Source organism: Orbicella franksi, chromosome 9, assembly GCF_964199315.1.
Source record: "Orbicella franksi chromosome 9, jaOrbFran1.1, whole genome shotgun sequence".
NCBI classification, from domain to species: Eukaryota; Metazoa; Cnidaria; class Anthozoa; order Scleractinia; family Merulinidae; genus Orbicella; species Orbicella franksi.
Genome location: NC_138153.1, coordinates 5157651 through 5171258, shown reverse-complemented (window position 1 = coordinate 5171258; position 13608 = coordinate 5157651). Strand labels below are relative to the sequence as shown.

The window sequence follows — 13608 nt, the reverse complement described above, 5'->3', positions numbered from 1 at the left end:
TGGAAATGACTTGGTCTCTGACATTAGTTACATGTTTTGCCATATGCAGGACACCACCTTAAGACATGTCTGGCTCCATAGTTCCAGCAGGTGAACGTCTTTCTCGGAGGTCTTTTTTCTTTTTGTATTGTCAACACCAAGCACAATTCGGAACTTGATGAGAAAGCTCTTCAATGTTCCAAATTCACATGTTCCACAATCAATAGTAAACAATGATTGTCTACTTCAAAAGCTATGCGCTTGTAGTACGTTTTGAGAGTACTAATTAGAAAGGAATTTTGTATCATTCTTTTTATATATTTAAAGATAGTTAGAGCTGTGGAGCACAACTAATGAAAGAACGTTTTGACCGCCCAATTTGAAAATTTGGGTTGGGACGAGTTTTCCATACCAACGGAGCTTTTTCGTGGTTTCTGTTGCATCAATCTACCAGGAGAATTCTCTCTCCAAGATCAGATGCTAGTCCATCGCAGTATTACGCCTCCCCTCCCCACCCCCACTGTTTACCGCTGAACTAAATTCGTTGCCACCCATATGTACACCCGGGAGGAGAGAGGCACTGTGAGAGTAAAGTGTCTTGCCCAAGAACCCAACACAATGAACCCGTTCAGGGTTCGAACCCAGAGCACTGGATCCGGAGACCTGTGCACGTTTATTCTACTGAAACTACTGAAATTATTAGCAATACAAACAGTGACCGACACGCAAACCAACAGTGTTATGGTATAGTAACGAAACTGAAACGATCATAATTCTGCGGTCAAACCTTACCAAGTGCTTAAATATTCGATCCAAAATACACGACTTCGACAATTCAACATGAAAATATGACGGAAACGTTTCCTTCTGTAAAATGTATTACCGAGTGAGATGATGAAATGTTACTGATAGGATCACTCCGAGTGAGCTCAAAATTAATAACAAAAAGAACTATTTACCTTCTTTGGCTAATTTTACCTTATTTTCACCCATCTCCAGATCCCCTGACACAAACGCGACGATTAAGGTGGCGAGAAGAAAGTGTCGCGATAGTTTATCTTTCATTTCTGATTAAAATACATCATTCAAGAAACTCTTCTTTTCGCATTTACCAATCTTAACTCTGGAATACCTTACCGAATATTAAAAACCTGTGTGAGATAAATAGAGGACTTTTGCCAGCTGAAACTTTTTCCGAAGACAAAAGCCACCCATGATTTTTCTATCATAGAATGATTCTATTTTGCGCACGTTGAGCCATTAAACAAGTATGAATGATACTGTGACTTCTGAATTCAATTTTAGAACTATTAAACCTCTAAATATTTCAGTATCGGTATAAATGAAATGTTTCACCTCTAAAATACAAAGGATCAAACATCATTCAGCAAGTGCCTGTATGGAAAAATAGGCTGATGCCGAGTTACATTCGCACAAAACGAGCGCGACTCACTGTCGAGATAACGCCTTGGGTTTTTACGTAACATTTCGAATATGACGTGATTTCTTAGCGTTGGTGGCGCATCTTGCTTAATCCTCGCTATAAATTTACGTACTATTGCCCAGAAGTGATTTGTAGACCTATCATACTCTCGATGTTTGGGATTGCCAGCTGTGACAGGAGAAAACAGAAGTACTTGGCCACCAAATTTGACCTCGACAGCTATCATGGTGTTTCTATTAATAGCAAACATACAGCCACGTTCGTATTGCGTTGGATAGGGAAGGACATGTTCAACAGCTTTATGATGGAAAGCGTTAAAGATGGCGTCGAACATCACAGTAGGTAGAACAAGAGATGATTCATTTATACCACATAAATCTCTCCTTTTCTTTATCAAACTGCGTGCCCCGAAATAGGGCTTATAATCCAACACACCCACTGCTGGCTCGTAATCTAGCAGCCACTTTTCAACAGCTCGGAACGGCGACATCTTACTCATGTTGGCGGGTGTAAACTCGTTGTACATGAGAATAGCGTCGTCGTTCAAAAATATGTAATAATGATAGCCTGGTCTTCTGTCCAATGCGGCAAAAAAGAGCACATTTCGTCCTGATGCAAAGAGGGTGTTCGGATCAAACAAATAAGTGATGTGTGATTGATGATTATCTTGGCACTTGGCAAGGAAACTTAGCACAATCACATCGCAGTTACAGGTCTCGGGATCGCCAATCTCAGAAGAAGAAGCTAGGTTTTCAGGGAGACACTGCTCTGTTTCCGTGAGGTAAATGAATGGCTTTTGAGTTGTGCTTCTTTGTGCTGTATGATCGTGAAGCCTCGAGTTGTAGGCGAAAAACTGAGTTGATGAATAAAAGTTAGTGCTCTCACTAAATCTTATCATGTCTTGTACGGTTTCGTTGGCATAACGAATGGTACCAACGATTGCAACTGAGATCAAGGCCAGTGCAAGTGAAGAAACGCTTTTAAACCTCATTTCACTGTGGGTTTTTTACCAAATCCTGCGCCAGAGAGAAGTGTTGAACAAGAAGCAGTGCGGAGTGTTTCTGAATGATTATGCCACACTTGTTAAAATAATAAAAACATAACAAAATAATTACTGGATGTCCACGATCACTTGGAAACAAAACTTAGAGTCGTATGTTTCAGGGCATCATGGCATCCAGTTCTATAATGGTAAAACGGATTTACTGGCTACGTTTAAGAATGATTGTTTATGTTTTTCTCTGTTGAAATCTATCATGGAAATTTTGGATCGACGAGAACTCATGGCCAAAACTGGACATTAGTTTTCCTAGCCCTGGAGTCATGTCAACATTTTGATAAAAGTGTAAACCTATTAGTAGCCGTTTGGAGTGAAAAAAGACGGAATACGGATTATATTATTTTGGAAGTCAGCGTTGCTTGACAGTCGGTTAATCAAAGGACTCTAAGTTCGGTGTGAAATATCTCACCGTTGGAGATTGTCTGAAAGCGTAATGTTCACAGTTTTTGGCGATTCGGGCCTGGCCTAGGTTGAAAGAATTACTAAGACGAATTTGTGACGAATCTGGAAGGTTTCAGTACCGGATTAATTTTGCAGTTTACACACAGGTTAGTGGACGAATCCAAAATAAAAACGCCGGTTTGGTCGTGTCTCCGGAGATTTTCAAGGCGGAATTTAAAATGGAAACTTTAAATCCAGAGAATTTTGTCCTGTAAACGCCTAAATTCTTTCGAATCTGGATATTTTCCGCCTGCAATCTTTTGAGTTTGCGGTAAAGCAAAACTGGTGGACCCAGTAGTTACATTGATGGCGGTCTCTCGTTGCCTCATTCTGTTACAGGTACCGCAGGCAACCAATTTTATAATGGGTGATGCCACTGATATTACCGAGAAAACAAAAATTATTGATGCAAACAATGTTAAAGTCGTCCACAATTCATCGTATTCGACAATGGCACCATTGAGGACCTCGACGGTTTTGGGTGAGACAACATGAAACCCGGAAAGAAAGAAAATTTCAAAACGTCTCACCCTACCCCTAGCCTTCTTTTTTGGCGGCATTTCGTTTCACCTTGTTAAGTAAGGGACTGTCCAACGAGGCAACAAACAGCTTAGTTTGGTAAGCATTTCATAATGAATGATCCCGGAGTTATCGTTCTGTGTAAACGGTTTGGCCTAGATCACACTAGCGTCATAACGACATAAGAGGAACTTCTATCGTTATGTTTGAAAAGTGAGCATCTTGACATAATGACATAATAGCAACATAACAGCATGAACATAACGACATAAGAAAAAAGACTGATCTTTTCCTTATGTCTTTATGTCGATGTTGACATTCCCGACACCGGAGATTATGTGGTCATGTCATTGTGTCCTTTTGTCGGTTATGTCGTTGTGTCGCTTAATAGTGTGAACCAGCCCTTAAGGATCCAAATACCCTGTCAGTGTAAACGCCAACGAATCCAAATACTCTAAAATTGGTAGATCCGGAAACATTTACGAATCCGGAAAAATCTAAGTTTAAAAATTCGATAGTAAGTGATGTTTTACAAGAAGCATGGACTCTAATTATTCTCTCCCAATTTGAAAGTTTGCGTAACAGTTGTAGCAAACAAAGATTAGACTGGTGCCGTAATATCGAATACGCGTAATTTATTAAAACTGACTGGATCATTAGATAATGTAATTCAAGAAATTTCAATCGCTAAGCCAACATGGTATATTAACAATTAGACCCGTGGCCCTTGAGGGCGAAGGGTCTAATTGTTTTAGTATCAACCAATTAGTCGGACAGAAAAGGTAATGATGAAGTTAGCAAATGCAAATTGAAGAAATATTTATTTGGGTATAAAACGAAAGAAAACGTCACGCTCGATGGCGCCAATTTCGCTACTCGAGGACCATTACTAATAGTCCCCTAGTAGCGTAGCCAATCAAAATGCAGGATTTGCATTAGTCCACTAATTGGGTGATACTAAAAGCCATTATTCCTTGCTCTATAAATATGATAAGCGTACGTGTAACTTTTGGGGGCGTCTTTATTTTTAGATTATTTCAGTCTTCGATATTCTGGGGGCGTTTTTGTTAAAACAATTATTGTGGACCATCTACCATGTCATATCCAATGAGCGCTCGTGGAATACCATTCGAAAGTGAATATTTGCTAAGCAACATTAGATATTCGGTAACCATTTAGTTTTCACCGTCTTTTGTTACTAGTAAGTTATAATATATTGTTACACTCGACGACCGGGGTATTTTGAATTTGCCACTAGAACATATCAATAGCACGTGTTTGATATCAAACGTTTTCTCGATATCCGGCATTTATAATTTATACTTAATTACTGGTCATTTAAGCAAACGAAAACCGTAAAACATTTCACTAATTTCATATATACTACGATCTAGTCCTTTTCATCCAAACAAGAATTTAAGCTAAAGCTTTAGCATTTTCACACGTTGCGATGGACGCGTCCTCGACACAGTCTGTCAACATTCTAGACACATTAAATGCGCACTAGTACAGAATCTGTAAGTTAAATTTATGCTCCTACAATTTCTACATCTTTTCATTTTCCCGATCTGGTAAAGGGGAGGTTGATGTGATCGTTTTATGTCTAAACATAGTTCAGATCATCATGTGCTTTTCTTGTCACGATCCCCTGTCACACCTCGCTATCGATGCGTCATCATGCCTGAAGCCATATGCCATACAAGGACAGATTTTAAGTCACACACTACTTTTAGAAATAAAGGGTAATGTAAGTCTTGGAACGCGCAGGTAGAGCAGGTAAATCACTGCGTAAAATATGTCACTATAAACAGAATGTGTAGCAGCATTACTATCTTTTAGATACCCTAGTTTATACTTAACTACTGGTCCCAAGGGAAACAGTTAAAGAATGTCGTTGTTTCCCGAGACTAAAATTATTTTAAAGTAAAATAATAAGGTTAGACGAAGTACCCCCAGGATGAAACAAAGATCAAGGACGTCAGAAATTTGCTGGAGCCCACTTTCAAATGCAAGTCAGAGAAGAAAACTAACCCCATATATGTATGTTATGTAGTGTGTGTTTATATGTGGAATCTCAAAGTAAGGACAGAGAACTTCAAGCGTGAAAAGCGAATGGTTATTGTGCAGAGTGCACCATTGGGATGGTTTGGGGGCTGATGTCCGCTAAGGCAATAAGGGCATAAGCTATAAGGCAATAAGGTGTAAAATTTAATGTTTGTTTAATTAATTTATATCAACTAATTAATTAGTCTTGAGGTAAGGAAGTGGTTGAGGAGGGATAGGTGCCTATGCACACTGGGTGAAAAAGGTGTATCACCTACCTTGCTTTATTCATAACATCAATAACTATATATTTGGTTTAGGAAACCTCTTGCTATCCTCGTGGTACTATTCTCTTTAGAACAAAATCATTGAGATCACACGACCCAAAAACGTTGAGTGCTTTCCCTTGTGGTAGAACCCAACATGTAAGACGCATGCGTTCTAGCATTGTTAGCGTGATATACTCCGTTTTCGCCCGCAGAGCCACGTGGTTTTTTATATGTCGTGTGATATGACCCAAGACAACAGCTATTTTTCGGGTAACGTCACTTCTCCCGTTTTAGTGCAAAAAAACGCTATTGTGACTGCGTATCTTTTAGAATTGCCCCTAGCTCGGTTCAAAAAGTATAATCTGTTATGACTGTTATTATCAGACTACACTAGTGTGCTTGCCAGGGTTCAAATTAAGAATGGAAATATTTTGCTTCTACTTAGCGGCCTATTTTTTTCTCTTTAAATTGTCTCTATGAAAGAGACCAAAATGTTCATATCTAGCTAAACTTTCCCGATTTAGTGGCCTTAAAACTTTTCAAATTGTAAAATCTGTGAAACAAGAAACCAGGAAAGTGTTCAAATGTTGTTGCAGACGCCGTGGCACGTAATGAAAGTCCAAATTAATTTAATCCCTGAATCAAGGTTTTATTTCTGTGCCAAAGTAAATACAAACCGGGAGTGAACCAGGCAGGCGTGAGGAAGTGTGACTATCGTGCCAGAGCTATACATTGCACTCTGCACTATCTGAAATTGTCTCACTAGTATTCTCATTCACAAGACTTGCCTAAAAACTGAAAACGAGATGAATGTCTTTTATTGGCAATTTCTAACGGTGCGAGGCGTTGAACGTTCCCATTTTACGTTGAGGGTCTTTATGGGGGTCAGCTGTTTATTTTTGGAGTTTAATTCATTTTAAGGTGTCTGGGAACGTTTTACAGCACTGTCCAACAGTTACTCTTTAGCAAAGTCATACCTTTGTTTAATTCCGTCAGTTAAAAGAATGCAACATACCGTGGATTGATATCATTAAAGAATTACTTAGTCATCTCTCCTTTTCTTTTCTATAGTTAAGTACAAACACACTGTCATTTGCCTTCCCCCGGTTCAAGAATGTGTGAGCTCGTTACCTCTCTTTACATCGATATGTTATAACTGTGTTTGAATGTACTCATGCAAAATGGCTACACGGGTGAACCAATCAATATTTCCGAGTTACCTGTTGCCTCTGGTACAAAACGAGTCCTCGTTAAAAAAAATGAGGTTGGTTTACATAAAAAGGAACTAGGGGAATACAGTGGTTTCGCACGAAAGCTCGATGAACGCAGAGGCAAGAGGCAACTCAGAGCACCATAACAAAATCTGGTAGCCTAGCGATGCGAAAACTTTTGGTTATGCCGTCATCTTGCGTTCGGAGGTCGGCGTCCAGCCATAGGCGTACGGGCCGGAGAGACGGCAGCCCCCTCCCCCCCCCCAAAAAAAAAAAAATTGGGGGGCAACTCAGAATTGTTTGGTCAACAAGAGAAGTTTGGGCAAATGGAACGCATTGAAAAAACCCTGCTCACGCTGTCTTCAGAAAAAGGTCCAAAAACCTACTCTAAGAGCAGAGCCTTATTGACCGCAATTTGTGACTTGGACTTTATTTTCGGATTGTGTGAGCTGAAAGTAATCCTGAGCAATGCTAATAGTCTGTGCTGATATCTTCAGGGGAGGACGGTCGACGTCATCTCCGCTCGTAGAAATGCCGACATGACCGTTCAGACCCTGCACCAATGTCGGAGTGAAGAAAGTTTCAACAGCGTATGGCAGATAGTATCAGCAATGGGTCTGAAAATGAAGAAGTGGCTGACCAATTCTCAGTTTGAATTACGAGAAGCCAGGGCACCCAGACGAACGCCATCGCACCGCCTTCAAGCCCTTGTAGGTGAACATGCGCAAAGACAAACGCAGCTGACACCGGAATCGCACCACCGTATTAACACTTACCATGCACATACCATCCATCGACAAGGTGCTGTCCGAGCTTGAGCTCAGGTTTAAAGCAAATGACCAGGAAATACTCTGTGCTTTGGGAAATATCTGTCACAGTGAAACACCTGATAAAGAAAGCTTCTTCAGCGTTGCTAAATTTTACAAAATCGACGGCGAGATTCTGGAAACCGAGCAGAAAATTTACGCGAGTTTTCGTCGTGCGCACGGATTAGGCGGCATGACTGTTTCAGAAATGCTGGAGACAATGCACGAGAATGATCTATTTGATATGTTTCCAGAATTTTCTAATGTGGTACATATCCTTGCAGTGATACCTGCTACATCGTGCTCTGCAGAACGATCATTCAGTGCATTGCGCAGATTAAAAACTTACCTCCGCAGCACCATGGGGCAAAAACGTGTCAGTAACATCGCACTTATTAACATTGAAAGGGCATATGTCAACTCTGTAGTCAACAATGTCGAAATGGCAGACAGCTATTTCTTTTAACGTGTTTTATGAGCTCATATGATAGAATCATATGTAAGAATATTTTCACTCCATATGTAGGTCTATTTTAGTGCACCGTTAGTGACCCTTGTTTCTTTTCGACTCAGTTTCGTAAATAGTTGGCAAAAAGCTGCCCCAGTCACTACTTGTAAAACGTTTATTGTTATAGAGCTGTAACTTAATTGAATCTAACCCGCGCTCCATGACGTGAATTGTTACAGAACTGTAACTTAATTGAAGTTAACGCGCGTTTTCATTGGTTGATCTATGGTCACGTGGCCATGGCAACATTTAAATGCAGCACGGCGGGAAACAATTAATTAGATTGTTGCCGGCTCTCTCGCTGACCAGAGGTTACTTTATTTGATACTTGCTTTTCATTTCTTTTTATGTTCTAAAATCAAAACTTCAAAAATAAAAGGCTGACCCAAACATAAGTAACAAACGTTCAACGTGTCGTAGCGTTACATTACATAACATATCTTTTGTAACCCTCCTTGTAGTTAGTTTTCTTCTCTGCCGTTGCATTTGAATGTGGACCCCAGATATTTTCAGACGTTCTTGATCTTTGTTCTTTGGGTACTTCTCCTTTCCTTATTATTTGAACTAAACTTCAGCAATAGAGCGGTTGTCAATTGATTGTCGTAAAACCAAAACCAAACTAATTACTCTAACCAATGCAATCACAAAGGGCACAGAAGAGCAGAAGCTCTCATGAGCTTGTAATTCTATTTGTCGTCATAGTGTAGCAGCTGTTATTGTTCTGGGGATAGGGGCATTGTTTCTGTTGTTTGAGTATCAAGCGATTCATGTGAGACCTTGCGAGAGCGGCTACCAGACCCAAAGAACACAGACGATATAGTGAACCAATCAAAACTCGAACAAAATCCATATAGCTGCCGCGAAAAGCGGGAAACGTGTGCAACAAGTATATTGGTTTGGTTTAACTTTTGATTAAATGAAACAAACTGGCGAGAGTTCTTTTAGCCAATCGCGTAGAGTACTAATGCAAAGACAATAACTTTTCGACATTCAAATAAATGCCGCTTTATAAAAAGTACAATGAAAACTAAATTTTCCCTGGAAACCTGTTATTAAGTGCGTATTATAAACGCCGAGATTTCGAGAAAGCTTTCGATCCTATCCATGCTATAGACATTTTAACATGAAGGCATGGTCGAAGGTCCGTGGGTCATTCGTCCATTCAATTTTCGTTTAAAATCAAAACTTGAAAATTGATGTCAATTTTTGATTTTAAAAGAAAATTGAATGGACGAATGACCCACGGACCGTCGAACAACAGTGAAAACTAAATGGTTACAGAATATTTAACGTTGCTTAGCAGGAACTGGCTTTTATTACGCTTATTCGATATCACAACATAAGTCTAGTCAGTTTGTTTGCCACAACTGTCACAAAACCTTTCAAAGTGGAAGAGAATTGTTAATGTCTATCCTTCTTAACAAAAACCACTCCTTACTGAATTCAATTATTTCAACCTAAGCCAGGCCCAAATTGCCAAAACTTGGAGAATTACTCCTTCAGACTACGGCCTGCAGTGAGAGATTCATCACAAACTTTAGAGTCCTCTGATTAGCCGATGTTCAAGCTCAACTTCCAACATGAAAATAATGGCTATTCAGTAATGTCAACTTATAGGGTTACAGATGCTGACATGACTCAAGGGCTAGAAAAACGTATATCCACTTTTGGTTTCGATCTGGAGTTCTTTTCGATCTTAAATTTTCATAATAAAAATCAACCGCAAAAATAACGATATATTATTTAATTTGTAATCATACCGTTTGAACCGGTTTTATCATTACATCAAACTGGGTTGCATGAAGTGCTAAAAACCAGGACTCTAATTTTTGTTTCCAAGTGATCGTAGACATTCAGGAACTATTTCTTTTTTATTATTATTTTTTAACCAATATATCAATCACTCATACACTTCCCCAAGGCTTCTTGTTAAACACTTTCCTTAAGCTTTGTCACAGGATTTTTTAAACGCTACAGAGAGATGAAGTTAAAGACCGTTTTTGTAATTGCACTGGCGCTGAGTTCAGTTGTAGTCATTGGCATGATTCTTTATACCAAAGAAACCGTACAAGACATGATCAGATTTAGAGAGAACATTGACTTTTATTCATCAACTCAATTTTTCGCCTACAACTCGAAGCCTCACGTTTATACAGCACAAAGAAGTACAATTCGAAAGCCTTTCATTTATCTCACAGAAACCGAGCAATGCCTTCCTCACCGAAACTTGGCCCCTTCTTCTCAGATTGGCGATCCAGAGAACTGTAACTGTGATGTGATTGTGCTAAGTTTCCGAGCTAAGTGCCAAGAAAACAATCATTCACACATCAGTTATTTGTTTGATTCGAACACCCTCTTTGCATCAGGACGAAATGTGCTCTTTTTTGCCGCATTGGATAGACGACCAGGATATCTTTATTACATATTTATAAACGACGACACCATTCTCAAGTACAACGAGTTTACACCCGCCAACATGACTAAGACGTCGCCCTTCCGAGCTGTGGAAAATTGGCTGCTAGATTACGAGCCAGCATTGGGTGTGTTGGATTACAAGGTCCATCATGGCGCAAGCATTCTCATAAATAAAAGGAGAGATTTATGTGGTATAAATGAATCATCTCTCGTTCTCCCTACCGTGTTTTTCGACGCCATCTTTAACGCTTTCCACCATAAAGCTGTTGAACATGTCCTTCCCTATCCAACGCAATACGAACGTGGCTGTATTTTTGCAAGTAACAGAGACACTATGATAGCTGTCGAAGTCAAGTTTGGCGGCCAAGCACTTCTGTTTTCTCCTGTCACAGCTGCCAATCCCAAACATCGAAAATATGATAGGTCTTCAAAAAATATGACGGCCATATCGCGGGCATTTATAGCGAGGATTAAGCAAGAGGCGCCACCAACGTTAAGAAATCACGCCATATTTGACATGTTACACGCAAGTCCAAAGCACTATCTTGACAAAGGGTCACGCTCGTTTTGTGTGAATATAACTCGGCATCAGCCTATTATTCCATACGGGCACTTGCTGGATGATGTTTGATCTATTCTTCTCTCAAATTGAAACGTTTCCCTTTTGCTGGTACTAAAATATTCTTTAAGAGGATAATTGTAAAAATTTCTAAAATTCTGCTTTATTTTGTCACGTTTATTTCACGAGCGTCGATCAACAGGAGTGAATCTTAAAGTGCCACTGAAACGAAATTTTCGTATGTGAGATTTTTGCTTAGTAATAAAGTTTCAACCTTACTTGGAAACACTGCAGACTTTTTTTTCGCATACGGTAAGCGAAAACTGCTTTTTCAGCCGTTCGAAGTTGGCTGGTTAAGCCCAAAATTGGCGGCCATCTTGGCGCGGCCAAAACAGCCTAATGACGTCACTGGTTGTATTACTCTCATGCCGCACTGAAAATTCAGAGTGATTATGGGAGAAGAGAATACTGTTCGAAGCCCCCCAAAAAAACATCTTAATGACATCTCAGAGCTGTAAAGCAGATAATAACAGTAGCCTTAGACATGAAGAGGTCGAGAGTCGATCCTGGGGCTTTTCAGTCTATTTAATTGGATATTTGCAGGATATTTTATGTAAGCAACCAAACGAGTGGGAGTTCTTAGATCGCAAAATGATCGGGACTCTTGGCGAAATGGCCAGCACTCAATTAAACAATATCTAGACTCATAAAGTAAAAAAGACATGAAAACAAGAGAAAGCGACTTGTGAAAATATTATCCGGAGTTCTGCTGCACGAATCGCAGCAACAACGCTTCGAGTTTTCGAGTCGCTTCGCTTCGAGGAAACCGGACGCTTTGTGAGTTTCACCGCGGACGAGATTGTGTCACAGTGACCTTTAGTCCAGTTGTACCTGCTACATCCTACAAGTTATCACAACAGCAGCAATTTAGAAAACCCTCTTCTTTTATATGAGGGAGCGAATTTAAACTATAAAGGTAAACTAAGCTGCCATAACCCTGCAGGTTTGTTTTCAGGAAACGAGAGAAAGCGTGACAATGTCGGCCCCGAAAGGTCATATATGCAAATTGGTTCAAATTCTGTTTAATAAACCTTCGAAAGGAGTGTAAACTAGAGACGTTTTAACGAATTGCTTTGAACTTGGATACTATTAAATGAAGATCATAGACATAAGTATGCGCTAAAGAACTCAAAGTAATCCATCGGCCGTGAAATATTGCAATTGGGAGATACGTGCCAAAGAGAAGCGAAATTCCCGCTTTGTTTACACTTATACGTATGCGGCGATATGGCAAACCCCGCTGCGGATCACAATTTTCAAAGATACATTTTGTCTACCACAAGAACTCTCACTTATTAGTATCATAAAAAGATGCCCTCTGTGTGCAAAGAAGCACTCGACTCAAAGCTTGTGGACCGTTAATAACTTCGTGATTGTGCGGATGGCTGATGCGCTTGCGGCTTGTAATGCAGTAAAGTTGCCGAGGATATATTCGAACCTTGTTAATAGACCTAGATAAACGTGAGAATCCAAATTTCAGAACCAGGCTCAAAACAGACGACGAAATATAGTGTTTAGGCTTCAGGACGTGATATAAAAGTTGCCACACTCGTCTTCGAAATCTCCAATCGAGTACTCAAGATGCTCAGGGGCACCCAACGACCGTTTTCTCTCGAATGCTGTTAGACTCTGTTTTAGGCTATCTGGAGTACTTTTAAAGCTCTGTAGGTTAATTTTAGGTTGCACTAAAAAAATTTTATCTGTTCGGATATTCTAGGGGAAATTGAGTATCCTCGAATTTATTAGGGCTTTTTTGTCCATTTCCCGAAAACCTTAGGTCTTATCGCCTTTCCGAAAATGATAGCTGGCCTTTTTTCGGTACCCAAAACGACATTTTCAACAGTCCGAAAACAACAGACATTAAATTTCTCATATCACGAAAGTTCGAGGTGCCAATTCTCTCAAGAAAATCAGAGGGGATTTAAGGCCTTCCGAACAGATAATTTACCGAAACGATCCGTTGGGTGCCCCTGGATGTTCGAAAAGTATACTGAGCTGTTCTAATCTGTAGCATTTATTTTGGTGAATCTACACTCTTTGGCGCCCTCCAACGTTTATGATGTGTATTTCCTGTCAAGGCTGGACAGAAATTACAAGGTAGAAAACTAGTAGGTATGACAATATGAAGAATAAACTTGCATAAATCAAGTGAAAACAAGAGAGAATCTATAGCGCTTCTCGCGTGAATACAACCAGTGACGTCACAAGGTCCTTAAACTCGGTTCCAGAGCCCGGACACAGTTTTGCTCCAAAAAGTCGATTTCAGTAGCTAAAAAAAACACTTTCCGTTAGGA

At 39.9% G+C, this 13608-nt stretch overlaps 2 protein-coding genes across 2 annotated transcripts; one reads left to right on the top strand and one right to left on the bottom strand.

The window, feature by feature from the left end:
- Window positions 1-311: 311 nt before the first annotated feature.
- LOC145497280 (uncharacterized) lies at window positions 312-2569 on the bottom strand. The gene is made up of 2 exons (XM_081477106.1): window positions 1169-2569; window positions 312-1130 (listed from the first exon to the last, which is right to left on the bottom strand). The coding sequence occupies exon 1, from the start codon at window positions 2412-2414 to the stop codon at window positions 1353-1355; it is 1062 nt and encodes a 353-aa protein (XP_081333232.1). The 5' UTR covers window positions 2415-2569; the 3' UTR covers window positions 312-1130; window positions 1169-1352.
- Window positions 2570-10083: 7514 nt separating this feature from the next.
- Window positions 10084-11463, top strand: LOC145497061 (uncharacterized). Its single transcript, XM_081476856.1, has one exon. It carries the CDS (start codon window positions 10262-10264, stop codon window positions 11324-11326), a length of 1065 nt encoding a protein of 354 aa, XP_081332982.1. The 5' UTR covers window positions 10084-10261; the 3' UTR covers window positions 11327-11463.
- The last annotated feature ends 2145 nt before the right edge of the window (window positions 11464-13608 follow it).